We start from the raw sequence: 14,489 nt of genomic DNA on the forward strand, positions 1-14,489 counted from the left end.
CCAGGCCTCCTGTTCAGCCCTGGAATTCAGGGACTGTCTACTGGGTCAGGTTCAGGGTTGGAGAGACATGTAGGCTGTGTTGGGAAGTGTTCATCTGCCTAAGTCATAGTCCAGCAGGAGAGCCAAAAATTATACTTGGAAATGTTTAATACCTAATTGCACTGTGATACAGCATGATATGAGCACGGGGTGCTGTCAGAGCATGCGCCCTGCTCCGGTCAAGAAAGCTGCCAAGGTAATAACATGTAAGCCAAAATCTGAAGGATAAATAGCTAAAGAATCAGAGTACAAAAAGCATGACATTATACTCCCAATTTTTGTCCCAATTATCTCTTATTTTAAAAGTTAGATGTTTAAATATATGATTGGAGTACCCCACTACTCAGTTTGGGGAACATCATTTCTATTCTGAGAACTGACCAAGTACAACGTGAATCTTTATATGCAACATATACACACACATGGGCTTCCGTGGGGCTCAGATGGTAAAGAATCTGCCTGCAATGCAAGAGACCCAGTTTAGATCCCTGGGTTGGGAAGATCCCCTGGAGAAGGGAATGGCCACCCCAGTATTCTTGGGGCTTCCCTGGTGGCTCAGATGGTAAAGAATCTACCTGCAATGCGGGAGTCCTGATAGCTGGATCAGGAAGATCCCTGGGAGAAGGGAATGACTACCCACCCCAGTATTCTTACATGGAGAATTTCATGGACAGAGGAGCCTGGCAGGCTACAGTCCATGGGGTTGCAAAGTCAGACACAACTGAGCAACTAACACTTTGACTTACCTTCACCAGAAATCAAATTGCCAACAGCCGCTGGATCATCAAAAAAGCAAGAGAGTTCCAGAAAAACATCTATTTCTGCTTTATTGACTATGCCAAATCCTTTGACTGTGTGGATCACAGTAAACTGTGGAAAATTCTGAAAGAGATGGGTATACCAGACCACCTGACCTGCCTCCTGAGAAATCTGTATACAGGTCAGGAAGCAACAGTTAGAACTGGACATGGAACAACAGACTGGTTCCAAATAGGAAAAGGAGTACGTCAAGGCTATATATTGTCACCCTGCTTATTTAACTTATATGCAGAGTACATCATGAGAAACGCTGGGCTGGAGGAAGCACAAGCTGGAATCAAGATTGCTGGGAGAAATATCAATAACCTCAGATATACAGATGACACCACCCTTATGGCAGAAAGTGAAGAACTAAAGAGCCTCTTGATGAAAGTGAAAGTGGAGAGTAAAAAAATTGGCTTAAAGCTCAACATTCAGAAAACTAAGATCATGGCATCCAGTCCCATCACTTCATGGGAAATAGATGGGGAAACAGTGGAAACAGTGGCTAACTTAATTTTTCTGAGCTCCAAAATTGCTGCAGATGGTGACTGCAGCCATGAAATTAAAAGACGCTTACTTCTTGGAAGGAAAATTATGACCAACCTAGACAGCAAATTAAAAAACAGAGACATTACTTTGCCAACAAAGGTCCATCTAGTCAAGGTTATGGTTTTTCCTGTGGTCATGTATGGATGTGAGAGTTGAACTATAAAGAAACCTGAGTGCAGAAGAATTGATGCTTTTCAACTGTGGTGTTGAACAAGACTCTTGAGAGTCCCTTGGACTGCAAGGAGATCCAACCAATCTATCCTAAAGGAGATCAATCCTGGGTGTTCATTGGAAGGACTGATGTTGAAGCTGAAACTCCAATACTTTGTCCACCTCATGCAAAGAGCCGACTCATTGGAAAAGACCCTGATGCCGGGAAAGATTGAGGGCATGAGGAGAAGGGGACGACAGAGAATGAGATGGTTGGATGGCATCACTGACTCAACTGACATAGGTTTGGGTGGGCTCTGGGAGTTGGTGATGGACAGGGAGGCCTGGCGTGCTGCGATTCATGGGTCGCAAAGAGTCGGACACGACTGAGTGACTGAACTGAACTGAACATACATACACATGCATAGAAAATGTCTAGAAAGCTATGTAATAAAGTGCTAATGTGGGTATCTCTGCAAGGTGGAATTATAAGCGGATTTCTTTCCCAAATAAATCGTTCTATGATTATTTTTCACATAACAGAAAAGCAGTTACTGTTTTTGTTATAAGAAAAAAAGAAATTCATTTGTTTTCTTAGTGAGAAGGCTGTGCATCAATTTTTAAGTCATGTGACCTCTTGACTCTCTCATCCAGCTGGGCCTGGCTGTACACCTGTCATCATGAACTTCCAGAACTGAAATATAAACCCTGGGAGCAGTGAGTGGTATCAGATTTGTCCCAAACTGCAGCATTTGGGATTCCAGTCCTGAGCCAAGGGCAGAAGCTCTGACGCTGGAAAGATGCTCAACATTCTGACTTTCTGGTCCATCTGGTACTGACTACTGCCCAGGCAGTGTGAATCCTGGGGTTAAGAAGAGACAAAACCTCAGTGTCCCTCTATGCATCTCCCACTTCACCTAGGAGACTGGGCAGGCTGCTGTGGTCCAAAACTTCACTGACTTCAGATACAATAAATGCCTAGGCCAACGGCTTAACCATTTTTGCATTGAGGATCATCAAAACATCTTGAACTCTTTCTCTAGTATTTTGAGTTTGTCAAAACTCTCAGTCATGCTTGGCTGATTAATTCTAAATGCATGCAGGTTAAAAAGAAGCAGGGAGAGAGCAAATGGGATCCTTATGGTTTTCATTCATTCACACCTAATACAGCCAGATGTGGGAGAATGGTGGGGGAGGGGCACCAGATGCCCTGGGTTCGTTCAGTCATGGAGTATTCTATCAAGGCAGGAGGCTGACAGGGGCCCCGTGGGCCAACAGGGAGCCAGAAAACCTGTATTCTTGTCCAGTCTTTTCTAAGTGCCTCCTCTTGTGCCAGGCCCTGTGCTGGATACTGCAGATACAAGGTGAGTCAGGCACATTTCCTGCTCTCCAAGGATTCAAAGTTCGATGTCAGAGATGAATATATAAGCAGCTAATTCCCTTAAAGAGTGTCAGAGATGCACAGGGTATAGTGGGACTTCAAGGAAGAGGCAGTCTGTTCTTCCCAGAGTTTAAAGAAAGGCTTCAGAGAGTATAATAAGGCTAAATTGTTGTATAGTCACTAAGTCATGTAATGTCTGACTCTTTGCAACCCCACCAGGCTCCTCTGTAGCCCACAAGGCTTCTCTGTCCATGAGATTTCCCAGGCAAGACTACTGGAGTGGCTAACCATTTCTTTCTCCAGGGGATCTTCCCAACCCAGGGATCGAACCCATGTCTCTTGCATTGGCAGGCAGTTCTTTACCACTGAGCCACCAGAGAAGCCCCGATAATGCTGATGCTTACCCTGTATTGAGTACTTATGTGTATTAGTTTCCCGGGGCTGCCTTCACAGACTGCCACCAACTGCATAGCTTAAAAGAACAGAAAAGTATTCTTGCAAGTTCAAGATTCTGGATATCAAGGTGTCAGCTGAGCTGGCTCCTCCTGAAGGGTCTAAGGAGAATCTGTTCCACACTTTCTTCTAGCTTCAGGTGGCTCCAAGCAACCTGGGTGTTCCTTAGCTTCTAACTGCTTCACTCCAACTACTGCCTCCTTCATCACACAGCTATCCGCTCTGATCTGTGTGTCTTTTGTTTCTATAAGATGCCAGTCTTCAGATCTAGAACATACCCTCAATCTGACATGATTTCATCTCAAAAGTCTTATTTCCAAATACATTGAAATTCACAGTATAGGGAGGTTAGGGCTTGAACGGCTTTTGGAGGACACAGGTATATTACACCACATTGCATCCCCTTACGTACATTATATGATTTCATTCTCACAACAGCCCTGTGAGACAGGTACTATCATTGGTTCCGTTTTATACGTGAGGAAACAGACATGCAAAGGTAAAGAACTGGGCATTCAGTAAACATGCTAAGTGAAACAAAAATTTGTTCAATCGACCAACCATATGACTTGCCCCAGCACACACAGCTGACCTGCTGCAGGGAGAGTATATGATACACACTGAGCTACCTATGTATGAAGATCAGAGGTTTAATCTGTATTTTGGAGGTGACATAATACTAATAAAACAATAATGCATTCCTGTAAAAAAAAAAACATATAACCAGTAAGACAAAAAGCATGGTTTGAACACAGGTCCGGCAGATCCCAAAGCCCTATCCTTAGTCAATGTGTTACTCTCTTAAGTTGAATCTTGAGTGGTGGCTAGATGTTTATCAGGGAGATGACAAAGTACCTGGGAGTTACTCTTTTCAAGGAGACAGAGCAGCTAGGGGGAACCAGCAACCTCAGGCTTCCAAAAGCAGGGCCAGAAACATGTGAGGTAATGAAGAAACATACAGCCTGAGCTCCCCTCCGGTCCAGTACACAGCTAAGGGGAGAGGCTTGCAAGGTCAGTGTGGAGCTCTGGGCTGGGCCAGGTGCCTGGATGCAAGTGATAATGAAGTTCCTTCAGCCTGGGTGTTTCTGACAGTGTTTTCTCCCAAAGCCATGGCTGCTGTGGACTCTGCTCATGGGGACCTCCATCTTTGCTCAGAGCCAGGACAATGGACCTCAGGTACACAGAGCCTGACATCCTCGTGGGTTCCCTTCTCCCTGCCCTCACTGCCCTCCTCCCTCTTTCCTTTATCTAGGCTTCTTGGAGAGCTTTTTATCAGCTCTCACTCAGAGGAAGCAGGGGCAGCACCAAGGAGAGGCATTGCTTCCAAAGCTCTTGGTTCCCATTCTAATTGAAGCCCATGCTTGGTCCTTCTATAATGAGACTCTGTTATCCCCAGTATGGCAGCCCTGTGGGCTCTTGCACTACACTGGCCACATCTTCCATACCTATACAATCCAGCTTCTTCCACTGACTACTGGGCTCCTCTGTGGTTGGCTGACAGAACCAATCATGCGAAGAAGCAAAAATCGCCTACTCCCATCAGGGGTTAGTATCTGCTGTTTCACAGCAGACAATGTGCTTGTGACTCTGCAAAAGGTAAATTCAGGTGCTGAGTCACCTGTCACTGTGTCTTCCTTTCCTTCTACCCCACGCCCCAAGAGTGCCCTATGTTCTTGACCCAATGAACCAACTTGACTTTGTTTTCTAGACAGGACATATCCAAGCATTCCTCTGGGCCTTTGCTTTTGCGATTTCTTCTGCCAGAAACACCTTGCTTCACCTTCAAGTTCCTCTGGTCCTTTAAGACCGAGCTGAAATGTTATCTCTCTGCAAATCTCTCCTAGATTTCCCAAAGTGACTCACCCAGGTTCTGGGTTTTAAGTCTTCCTTCTTATGTAAAGCACTTGCGTCACATCTGTTTCCATTCTCTTCTCCCCCAGATAGACTCATTCCTCCATTTCTATTTTCCCAGAAGAGAGCAGAGTGACTGGCACATAGTTGGTGCTCGGTACAAGTTTATGGTATGGGTGAACAGGCAGGAGGGAGTTAAATGTGATTTCACTCCAAGAGTATGGACACTGGCAGAGCAGATGGAAACCATTTAGGAAATGCAGCTCTTCCTCTCCAGCCCCACCCTCTCCAGCCTGGGCTCCACCTCCCCAGGGTCTCACCTGAGCTTGAAACACCCAACAAGGGCAGTGCCCACTTTAAAGCAGATGCTGTGGCCTCTCTCCTAGCAGCATGTTCTCTGAGCTCTTCTGCATGTTTCCCACTGTTGATCTCATTTCCAGCATGGACTGCCTCTAGGCTCATGACAGCCATTTAACTCCTGAATATCCGAGGCTGCTATCCCTCCAATAGAGATGGAAAATGGGGTGTTCACTTATCATCAGCCAACATCAGGGGGTGCTGGGCTGGACTGGACACAGAGATGAATGGGACTCGAGCTCTAGTTTTGGGGAGCTCTCCTTCAAGAGGGGTTGACAGCCTAGTGAACAAATATACATAACACAGTGTGGTTCACAGTGAAAAAGAAGAACCACCAGGGCAGGGAGCAGGGATGGGAAGGTGTATGTGGGAGAAACAAAGGAAAGAAAGGGCATCAGGCTTGAAGTGTTCAAGGAAGGCTTCTTGGCAGAGGCAATACCTAAGCTACAATTTTAACCACGTGCAAACACCGGACCTTAAATAATTTTAGATCCAGACTCTTGTGATGTCTAGAGAGTCCCCAAGGCAGTGTTAGGAATGGAAATATGATGCTGTCATCTACAGACCCTGGAGTCTGCCATTTCTACAGGTAGGGGAGACCCATGGCATAAAATTCTTCAACAGTTGCATGGGCTTATCTGTCCCCGCCACTGGTGTCCCTCAGGCCCCACAGCACAGAGCCTCAGGATTCAAAGCTTTCTAGTTCTTGGTCACAGGTCTCACTTTTAGTCTCTGTAAAAGGTCTTACCTTTTATCTGACAGAGGCCTTGTAAGATATGCTATTTTAGATTCAACATAGGCAGGGGAGTCAATTCACTGGGTTTAATTCATTGCTGGGTGTGTGACCTTGGGCAACCTGCTGAACCTAGCTCAGTTTCATGCTCTGTTAAAGAAAGGTAATAATTAATAATATCTCCCTTATGGTTGTTGAGGGGATGAAATGGAATAGAGGATGGAAACCTCGTCTTCCATGCCTCTTTGCTCCCTTGATCACATCACGCTCTTTTCTGCCCTTTTACCTGTTTCCCTCGGCGGGAAGGTTCTACCTCAGTTTAGTTGTTTAGCCCCTCCTGTCTTCTAGGACCCCCTTGAGGTCACTCCTCAGGACAGCTCTCCCTGACACCTCAGACCCAAGTACCTTGTATCACAAAGGCTCATAGTCGTTGGCATTTCTTTTACACCAGACTCAATGACCTTGAACATCAAGCAGGTCATGACATCTTTGCCAGCCAACTGTAAGATCAAGGACATCGATCTCTCTTGTTCAATGCTGTATCTCCAACTAACTCACAGGGTCTGGCACACAGCAGGTACTCAGTAAACATCTACTGAATGAATGCATAGATAAACAAAAAATGAGAACTCAGTGATGATGGATATTACTAGTGATACTATAACCTCAGCCCACCACTTACTACCTATATGACTTAGTTGCATCACCTGTAAAATGAGCAGAGTGAATATTCAGAATGACCCTGCAAAATAGCTATTGACTTAATGTAGATAAAATGTTTATCTCATAGTGTTAAAAATGGAGTTAAACATGTCCAAAATGGAGTCATCTGTGCGAAGCCCCATGTCTTGATTTGGTGCACCAAACCAAGACTTAACTTACAGTTTTGGTTCTCCCAGAAGTAGAACCTCAGTCAATCAGAAATTACCTGACCAGCTCTAAGTAGGTAATCTGCCTGATATGCCCCTACCAGGTATAACTTCCTTGTTCCTGCTCCCTTCTACCTGTAAGTCTTTCGTTTCATACAACTCTTGGAGTTCATTTCCATCTGCCAGATTGGATGCTGTCTGGTTCAAAATGATTTTCGCTTAAATAAATTCAAAAGTTTTAACATGCCTCAGTTTATATTTAAACAGGAGGGAATCACCAACTGACAGTGACTCTTCTCATCATAAGGACAAAGGGGAACTAGGGCCTCTTCTTCAGAACCCAAAAGGATCCTTTCCCCATGTTTCCAAAGGTCAGAAGAATGCTGTGATCCTCACCCCTGTATAACCTAGCACTCTCCAGGAGAGCTTGAAAGGAAAAAGATGCCCATGGCCATGCCTAGTCTGCTGCCTTGACAACCGAGGCTGCCTCAGCATGGGGGCTACTGCAAATCTGCATGCTCCTGCTCCCGACCAGAGCAGAGAGGCAGACAGGGGATCATTGCCAATGGCTTCGTGCAGATTCATCATTTCAAATCCTCATTCTTAACATGTGTTTTCGATCGCAAGCAAAACATGGCTTTCTGGTTTCCATTACCTTTGTTTCATTTTAGAATATAATGTTTTTTATAGCCTTGGGAAGGGAGGGAGTTGCAAGCAAGCCAGTAAGAGTGTGAGTATATGCTTTTTATGTTTCCATCAGAAGAAAGAGGGATGAGAGAGCCAAGAAACCAGCGATGGCAGGCTTGCCTCTGACTCCTTCAAGTCAATCACTGATTCCCCAGACATTTATTCAGCACCTACTCTGTGCTCAGAGAGAGAGGATAAAAAGATGACCCCCGTGTGGTCCCTGCAGTCTAGTAATTTGCAACTGAATGAAGCAAACTGGCTCACAGCACCACAATAGGAGACAGATTTTTCTTCTGGAAGGGAAGGGGAGGAAGTGGAGAGGGAGGAGAGGAAGGGAAAAAAAAAAAAAAAGAAGAAGAATGAAGGAAGGGAGAGGTAGGAAGGGAAGGAGAGAAGAAAGGATGAAGGCAGAGTGCAGTAGGGGAAGGAAAGAAACTAACATGTATTTATGACTTCCTGTGTTCCAGGCACTGGGCTAAGTACCTTACATCTTGTATTCTATTTACTCCTCATAACAGCCTTCTAAAGTAAGTTCATTTACCATTTTACAGAAGAGAAAACAGAGACTGAGGTGATGCCCAAGGTTTCATAGCTGGTAGAACAATCTGAAGGTGTTTCACAGGCTCTGGAGCTGGTGGTGCCAGCCCAGCTCTGCTGTACAGACTGGAGCCTCCTTGAGTGCACAAGGCGCCCACAGCCTGAGAACCTCTGGCTCCTTGAAGTTCTCCCAGAAACACAGAAGGCTAGAATCGATGGAACTTAGAAATCATTAATCCAACCCACAGGAGGAGAAGCCGAGATCCAGAAACAGGTGGTGGTCACTTGCCTGGGGTCCTGTGGAAGGTTCATAGAAGATCTGGGGTCCGGTCCTTCCCACCAGAGCCCACGGGGAAGTCAGCAATGCCAACAGCATGGCATTTAACTGTTTCCAGACCATGGAAGATTGCAGTCCACCCTCCTCACTCTGTCCCATTCTGGCTCAAGCATTCCCAGGTCTGCTGAGCAGAAAGGTTTGTTTTGGCAGAAAGCTGGGTGCTGTCCAGCTCGATAATCACCCGTGTTAACACACCATTATGTGTGTCGTTAACAGACTTGGCAACTGGGATTTCACTTTTTTTTTCATTTTCTTTTTATTTTCAAAAAATAAAAAAATAAAATGCAACCCCCATGTGTGAATCAGAAGGACCAGTCACACAGGTGCATGTTGACTCTGCCTGGAAAAGGAGGCTTTTCCAAAAGCAGGTCTTTCTGCCTAGGACAGAGATTACAGCTTTGCTTTTGAAGGAGGCGCTGTCTGTCATCAGGAGTGGGATTTGCCACTCATAGCCGGGGCCCCACGTCCAGTCTTTCCTCCCATGCCTTACCAGCACCTTCTCTATACCAGCCTAGCTGATAGAATGGAAAAGGTAAGGACTATGAGCTCAGACAGACTTGAGATTAAAGACTGGCTTCATTACCTTGTGGCTTGTGAGGACTTAATTGAGATTTAACCTCTCTGAACTTCAGTTTCCCCATCTAGAAAATGGAGTAACAATAAGATATCATATATCGTCCTTCCCTCCATTTATGTCGCGCTCAGAAACTTACCGATTTTAAAAAAGAAAGAAAAACATTTAAAAATAATATTGTACTCCTATGATTTGGCAGGCCTTGTTCTAAGTACTTCAAATAGAAAGATAAATCAGATACAGATCTTGCCTTCCAAAAGTTTACAAAAGGCTCACAGGGGAGCTAAAGAAATTTAATCATTATTCCACAAATACACACTAAGCCAATGTTAACCCATTTCCAATGCTAACACCCTGGTCCAAATCACATGTTCACTCACCTTGACCCCTGCAGTCACCCAACCAGCCTCGGGTTTCCTCCCTTGCTCCTTTACAGTCTGTTCTCAACAGAGCAGCCAGCATGAGCCCTTAAAATACCAGTAAGATCATGTCACTCTGCTGTTCACAACCTCTCAGTGGCTTCCTTAAATTCAGGGAGAAAACAACTTAAGTACTTAGACTGACCTAGAATGTCCTAGGATCCAGGCCCCTCATGTCTCACTGCCCACCTCGTTCACTCTGCCTCTGCCCCACCGGTCTGTCTGCTTGCTATTCACTGAGCGCTCTTGGAAGCTCCCACTTCCAATTCTTCATTCTTCCCAGAGATCGGAGGTCCCCTAGGTATCTGCACCTTCCATCACTTCACTCAGGCTGCCGCTCAAATGTCACCTCATCAGAGAGACACTAGATTCACACGAGCATCCGGGTGTCTGCCTTGTCCTTACTCTGTTTTACTTTCCTCCATAGACTTATCGCTTCCTGAATGATTGTGTTTATCAATTTGTTTGTTTTCTGCTCTTCTCATCAGAACACAAACTCGCAAAGGGCAGAGATTTCGGAGCAGCACCCTTCTCATACTATGTCCTTGATAAACATCTATTGGGTAGAAAAATGATACAAAACAAAACATACTACCTAACAGACAACTGCACCAAGCAGTAGAGAGACCAGATGGACAGACAGACGCCACCTTTCCTAGTCTGAGTGGGGAGGACGACAGAGGGAGCTCCATGGGTCTTCTGAGGAGGTACTTGACCCAGCTGTGGAAGGTCGGAATCAGGGAATTCTTTCAGAAGGAAAATATCTCTAAACCTGGCCTTGAAGAATGAGTTAGGGTACAGAGAAAAATAGGAAAGTTGGAGATAGGGGAAGGGTATTTCAGATAGAGGAAACAATATGAGAAAAGGAATACAGGAAAGAAACAGGTTGGCATGTTTTGAGACCCACAAAGATTTCAGTTTTGCAGAAGCTAAACCTGTGTGTGTGTGTGTGTGTGTGTGTGTTGGAGGAGGTGTAGAATAAAAAGAGATGGAGCTGGAGATACAGAAAGGAATGGTTCGTGGAAGGATGTCTATGTCAGTTGAAGATATGTGATCTTATCTTACCCGCTAGGGAAAGCCATTGAAGAAGAGTGTCAGGGTCAGATTTGGGTTTTAGAAAGATCTTCTGACCAGAGGATAGAAGACAGAATCAGGGGATCTCAGGGTGAGAATAACAGAGGTGAATTAGCTAGAATTAAAAAAATTGTTTTGCTTTCTGTAACTTCAGCTATCATCTAAAGAGGACAGATCCCACTAAATGGGAACAAGATCTTATTTCAGCTAAGACTTTCTATAAGTTGGGTTATATAGTTTTGCGGACAAGATCTGGAGAGAGCTAAATTCTCTGTATCATATGAGGAAAGAATTTGGAGTTTCCCCAAAGGATCTCAATGGGAAAAAATAGGAGCAAAGGAAAGAGGAACCAGTAAGACAATGTGATGTTAACTACTGAGCAGAGTAAATTTTCTATAGAAAAACCCAGTAGCGATGGAGAGTTTTAAAAAACAAGAGCTTGTAATTTGTGGTTTTAAGTTGCTTGCTAATTAATGAGGGTAGTAGTATAAGTATGCCTGCCATCAGTGAAATAAAACAAACAAAATGGACAAAGCACAGAAGGCAACAGTTTTCTGGCACTGGAAAAAAGGCAGCACAAGGCCAGGATGCCAGCAAGGAGGGGAGTTCACAAGGTGAGCCCCGAAAGTGCCCAGCTCTCTGTCTGGGGGGATTCCCCCACTGCAGAGCAGAGAGCCAGCGTGTGCCCACAACATGATAGTTCTAATGAGCTGAGGAGGTCAAAATCAGAGCTCAGAACAGCTGGAACGGCTGGAACTGTGAGGAAAAGCAGAGAGGAGTGAACTGCACAGACAGGGGTCTCCAGAAGGTGTGGAGGGAGGCCTATAAAGTCCTGAGCTGAAAGCTAGGCTATACTCAGAGACAGAGTAGCTACAACAGAGCGGAGAACAAGACAGATACTGAAAGTTAAGCAGTGCTAGAGAACAGTTCAGCCAGGGGAGGGAAATCTTGTTCACACCCAGGTCTCCAGCTGAGACATGAAGATCATGACAGTGTAAGAGTCAGGACCACACCCTAGAGTCAGGCATGCTCTTGATAGTCACTGGCCATTAGAACTTCTGCAATGATGTTAATGTTACTTGACTGGTCCAAAATGATAACCATGAGCTGCAGGCAGTTATCAAGCACTCAAAATATGACTAGTACAACTAAGGAAATGAGTTTGTAATTTATTTCATTTCACTTTATAAATTTAAACAGCTACATGTGGCTGTCATATTTTGCAGGACACCTTTGGTCCCACCAAAATAAAAAGCCCTAAATCCAAGCCCTCACAATATCCACAATAGACAAAGATTTGGAGGTTGGCCCCATCAAGTCAGAGTTGCTTGAGAAAAACGGGCTTTCCACAGATTCTCCATATCAAAACCTACAGTCAAGGTGATGCTGCTGCTTCTGCTGCTAAGTTGCTTCAGTCGTGTCTGACTCTGTGCAACCCCATAGATGGCAGCCCACCAGGCTCCCTCGTCCCTGGGATTCTCCAGGCAAGAACACTGGAGTGGGTTGCCATTTCCTTCTCCAATGCATGAAAGCGAAAAGTGAAAGTGAAGTCGCTCAGTCATGTCCAACTCTTAGCGACCCCATAGACTGCAGCCCACCAGGCTCCTCCGTCCATGGGATTTTCCAGGCAAGAGTACTGGAGTGGGGTGCCATTGACAGTCAAGGTGATGAGCCAGTCTAAATAGATTTATTCTGACAAGCTAAAGAGGCATATTGTTAGCTTTAGAGCAACAACTAAGAAGCAATAAGAAGTACTGATGAGAAGCCAAATAGAGGAAATAAAATGGAATTCCAAAAATATGTATAATTAGGAAAGGAAAGTATCATTAGAGAAACAATCCCAAAAAAAACAAATGAAAACAAATAGCAAAATAATCATCTTAAACCTAAAATATTTATAATCTTACTAAATGTAAAACTCCTCAATTAAAAAAAAAACCAGAATGACAGACTAGATTAAAAAGCAAGATTCAAGAATATTCTCTCTATAAGTGATGCACTTTAAATTTCAAAACACAAATATGTTGAAAGTATATAGATGAAAAACACATATTATGAGTTATGGGCTGAATTGTAGCCTCCCCCACAAATATGTGTTTCCCTGGTAGCTCAGATGGTAAAGAATCTGCCTGCAATGAAGGAGATCTAAGTTCTATCCCTGGGTCGGGAAGGTCCCTTGGAGAAGGAAATGGCTACCCACTCCAATATTCTTGACCGGAGAATTCCATGAACAGAGGAGCCTGGAGAGCTACAGTCCACGGGGTCACAAAGAGTCGGACACGACTGAGTGACTGACACATATACACACACAGCACAAATATACATGTTTCAGCCCTAATGCCCAGTGTGGCTATCTTTGGAGATAGCAATTTTAGGAGGGTGGGGGTGGCTATTAAGGCTAAATAAGGTCCTAATCCAATAGGACTGGTATCTCTGTTTTCACCTTTTTTATCCTTTTCTTATGTGGAAAGGAACTATTAATACTTAATCAAGGGGCGGCTCTGACGCAGCACGCGAAGGACACAGTCCGGCTCCCAACCAGTGTCTTCCAGGTTGCAGAAAGGTTGCAAGAAAGGATATGTGCACTCTGCCCCGAAGACCTCAAGTGTAATGTCCTGTACTTCGCACAGTCAGAGAATATAGCTGCTCATGAAAACTGTTTGCTGTATTCCTTGGCAGTTGTGGAAAGTGAGGACCATGACCCATATAATAATGATAGAAATTTTGACGTGGAATCAGTAAAGAAAGAAATCAAGACAGGAAGGAAGTTGAAATGCATGCTTTGTGAGAAAGCAGGAGCCACGGTGGGATGTGACTTAAAATCCTATTTCAAGAATTACCACTTTTTCTATGCCAAGAATGACCACACTATTCTAGCTGATGGACTTAAAGGAATTTATAAAGTGTTTTGCCAACAACATGCTGACCCTCAAAATGATCTACCATCAGTAAAGCCTTTGTCTGATGTCTTCCATTCTCACTACAGTGAGCGGACCAAACCAAGACAAGCCTACTTTTCAGGAGTGAAAACAAAGAGGAAGGAGATCACCTCTCTCAACAGGCAGTCCTGTACAGCCACCTGAAGAATGGCCCTGAAGAAGGAAATGGATGGCAGACACACCGGCGCAATTGTGAACGCTGCTTTTCTTAAGAAATGTAAAGAAACAGGACTTCTTGACGCTTTACTTGAAGAAATATTAGACAAACTTCATTTGATTCAGGAAAGACTCACGGATGAGACTACTTCAAAATCAGACTGTGAAGAAATCAGACTTCACTTTTTGACTGGAGATTGTTTGAAGACACACTTGCAAATTTTCAAGCAGCAATAGAGAGTCAAATTTGTGAATCTGAAGAGAGGTGGCGGCAGCTGATGGAAGAGATTGAGCTACCCCAGGACTTAAACCTTGTACTCCCAGCTTCAGTCAAGTTCCACTTCAGATTCTTCTCTGTCTTCTTAAGAAGGACCATTTCCTGAGCCAGGAATCGAGCATAGCTGCAAACAGGGTGAAATCTGGAGAATAGTCTGTGAGAGCCACACACCTTCAGCACCAGGCCCCTGAGGTCTCTGTGATCCCTGCCTGCTCTTACCTGTTCTTGCTGATGGGCATCCGATGCTGTTTACTGACTTCCCCTCCTTACTGTCATCTCACTTCTACCTCTCCCCTGCTAGTAAAA

General features: G+C 44.6%; 1 protein-coding gene across 1 annotated transcript; it reads left to right on the forward strand.

Annotated features, from left to right (window-relative positions):
• The first annotated feature begins 202 nt into the window (after positions 1-202).
• Positions 203-14,272, forward strand: PHF11 (PHD finger protein 11). Its single transcript, XM_070362279.1, is given in 6 exon segments — positions 203-235; positions 4,481-4,549; positions 5,314-5,394; positions 13,283-14,078; positions 14,081-14,213; positions 14,215-14,272. Coding segments are annotated over 6 exon segments (1,170 nt in total).
• The last annotated feature ends 217 nt before the right edge of the window (positions 14,273-14,489 follow it).

This window comes from Bos mutus, chromosome 3, assembly GCF_027580195.1.
Source record: "Bos mutus isolate GX-2022 chromosome 3, NWIPB_WYAK_1.1, whole genome shotgun sequence".
Classification (NCBI taxonomy): Eukaryota; Metazoa; Chordata; class Mammalia; order Artiodactyla; family Bovidae; genus Bos; species Bos mutus.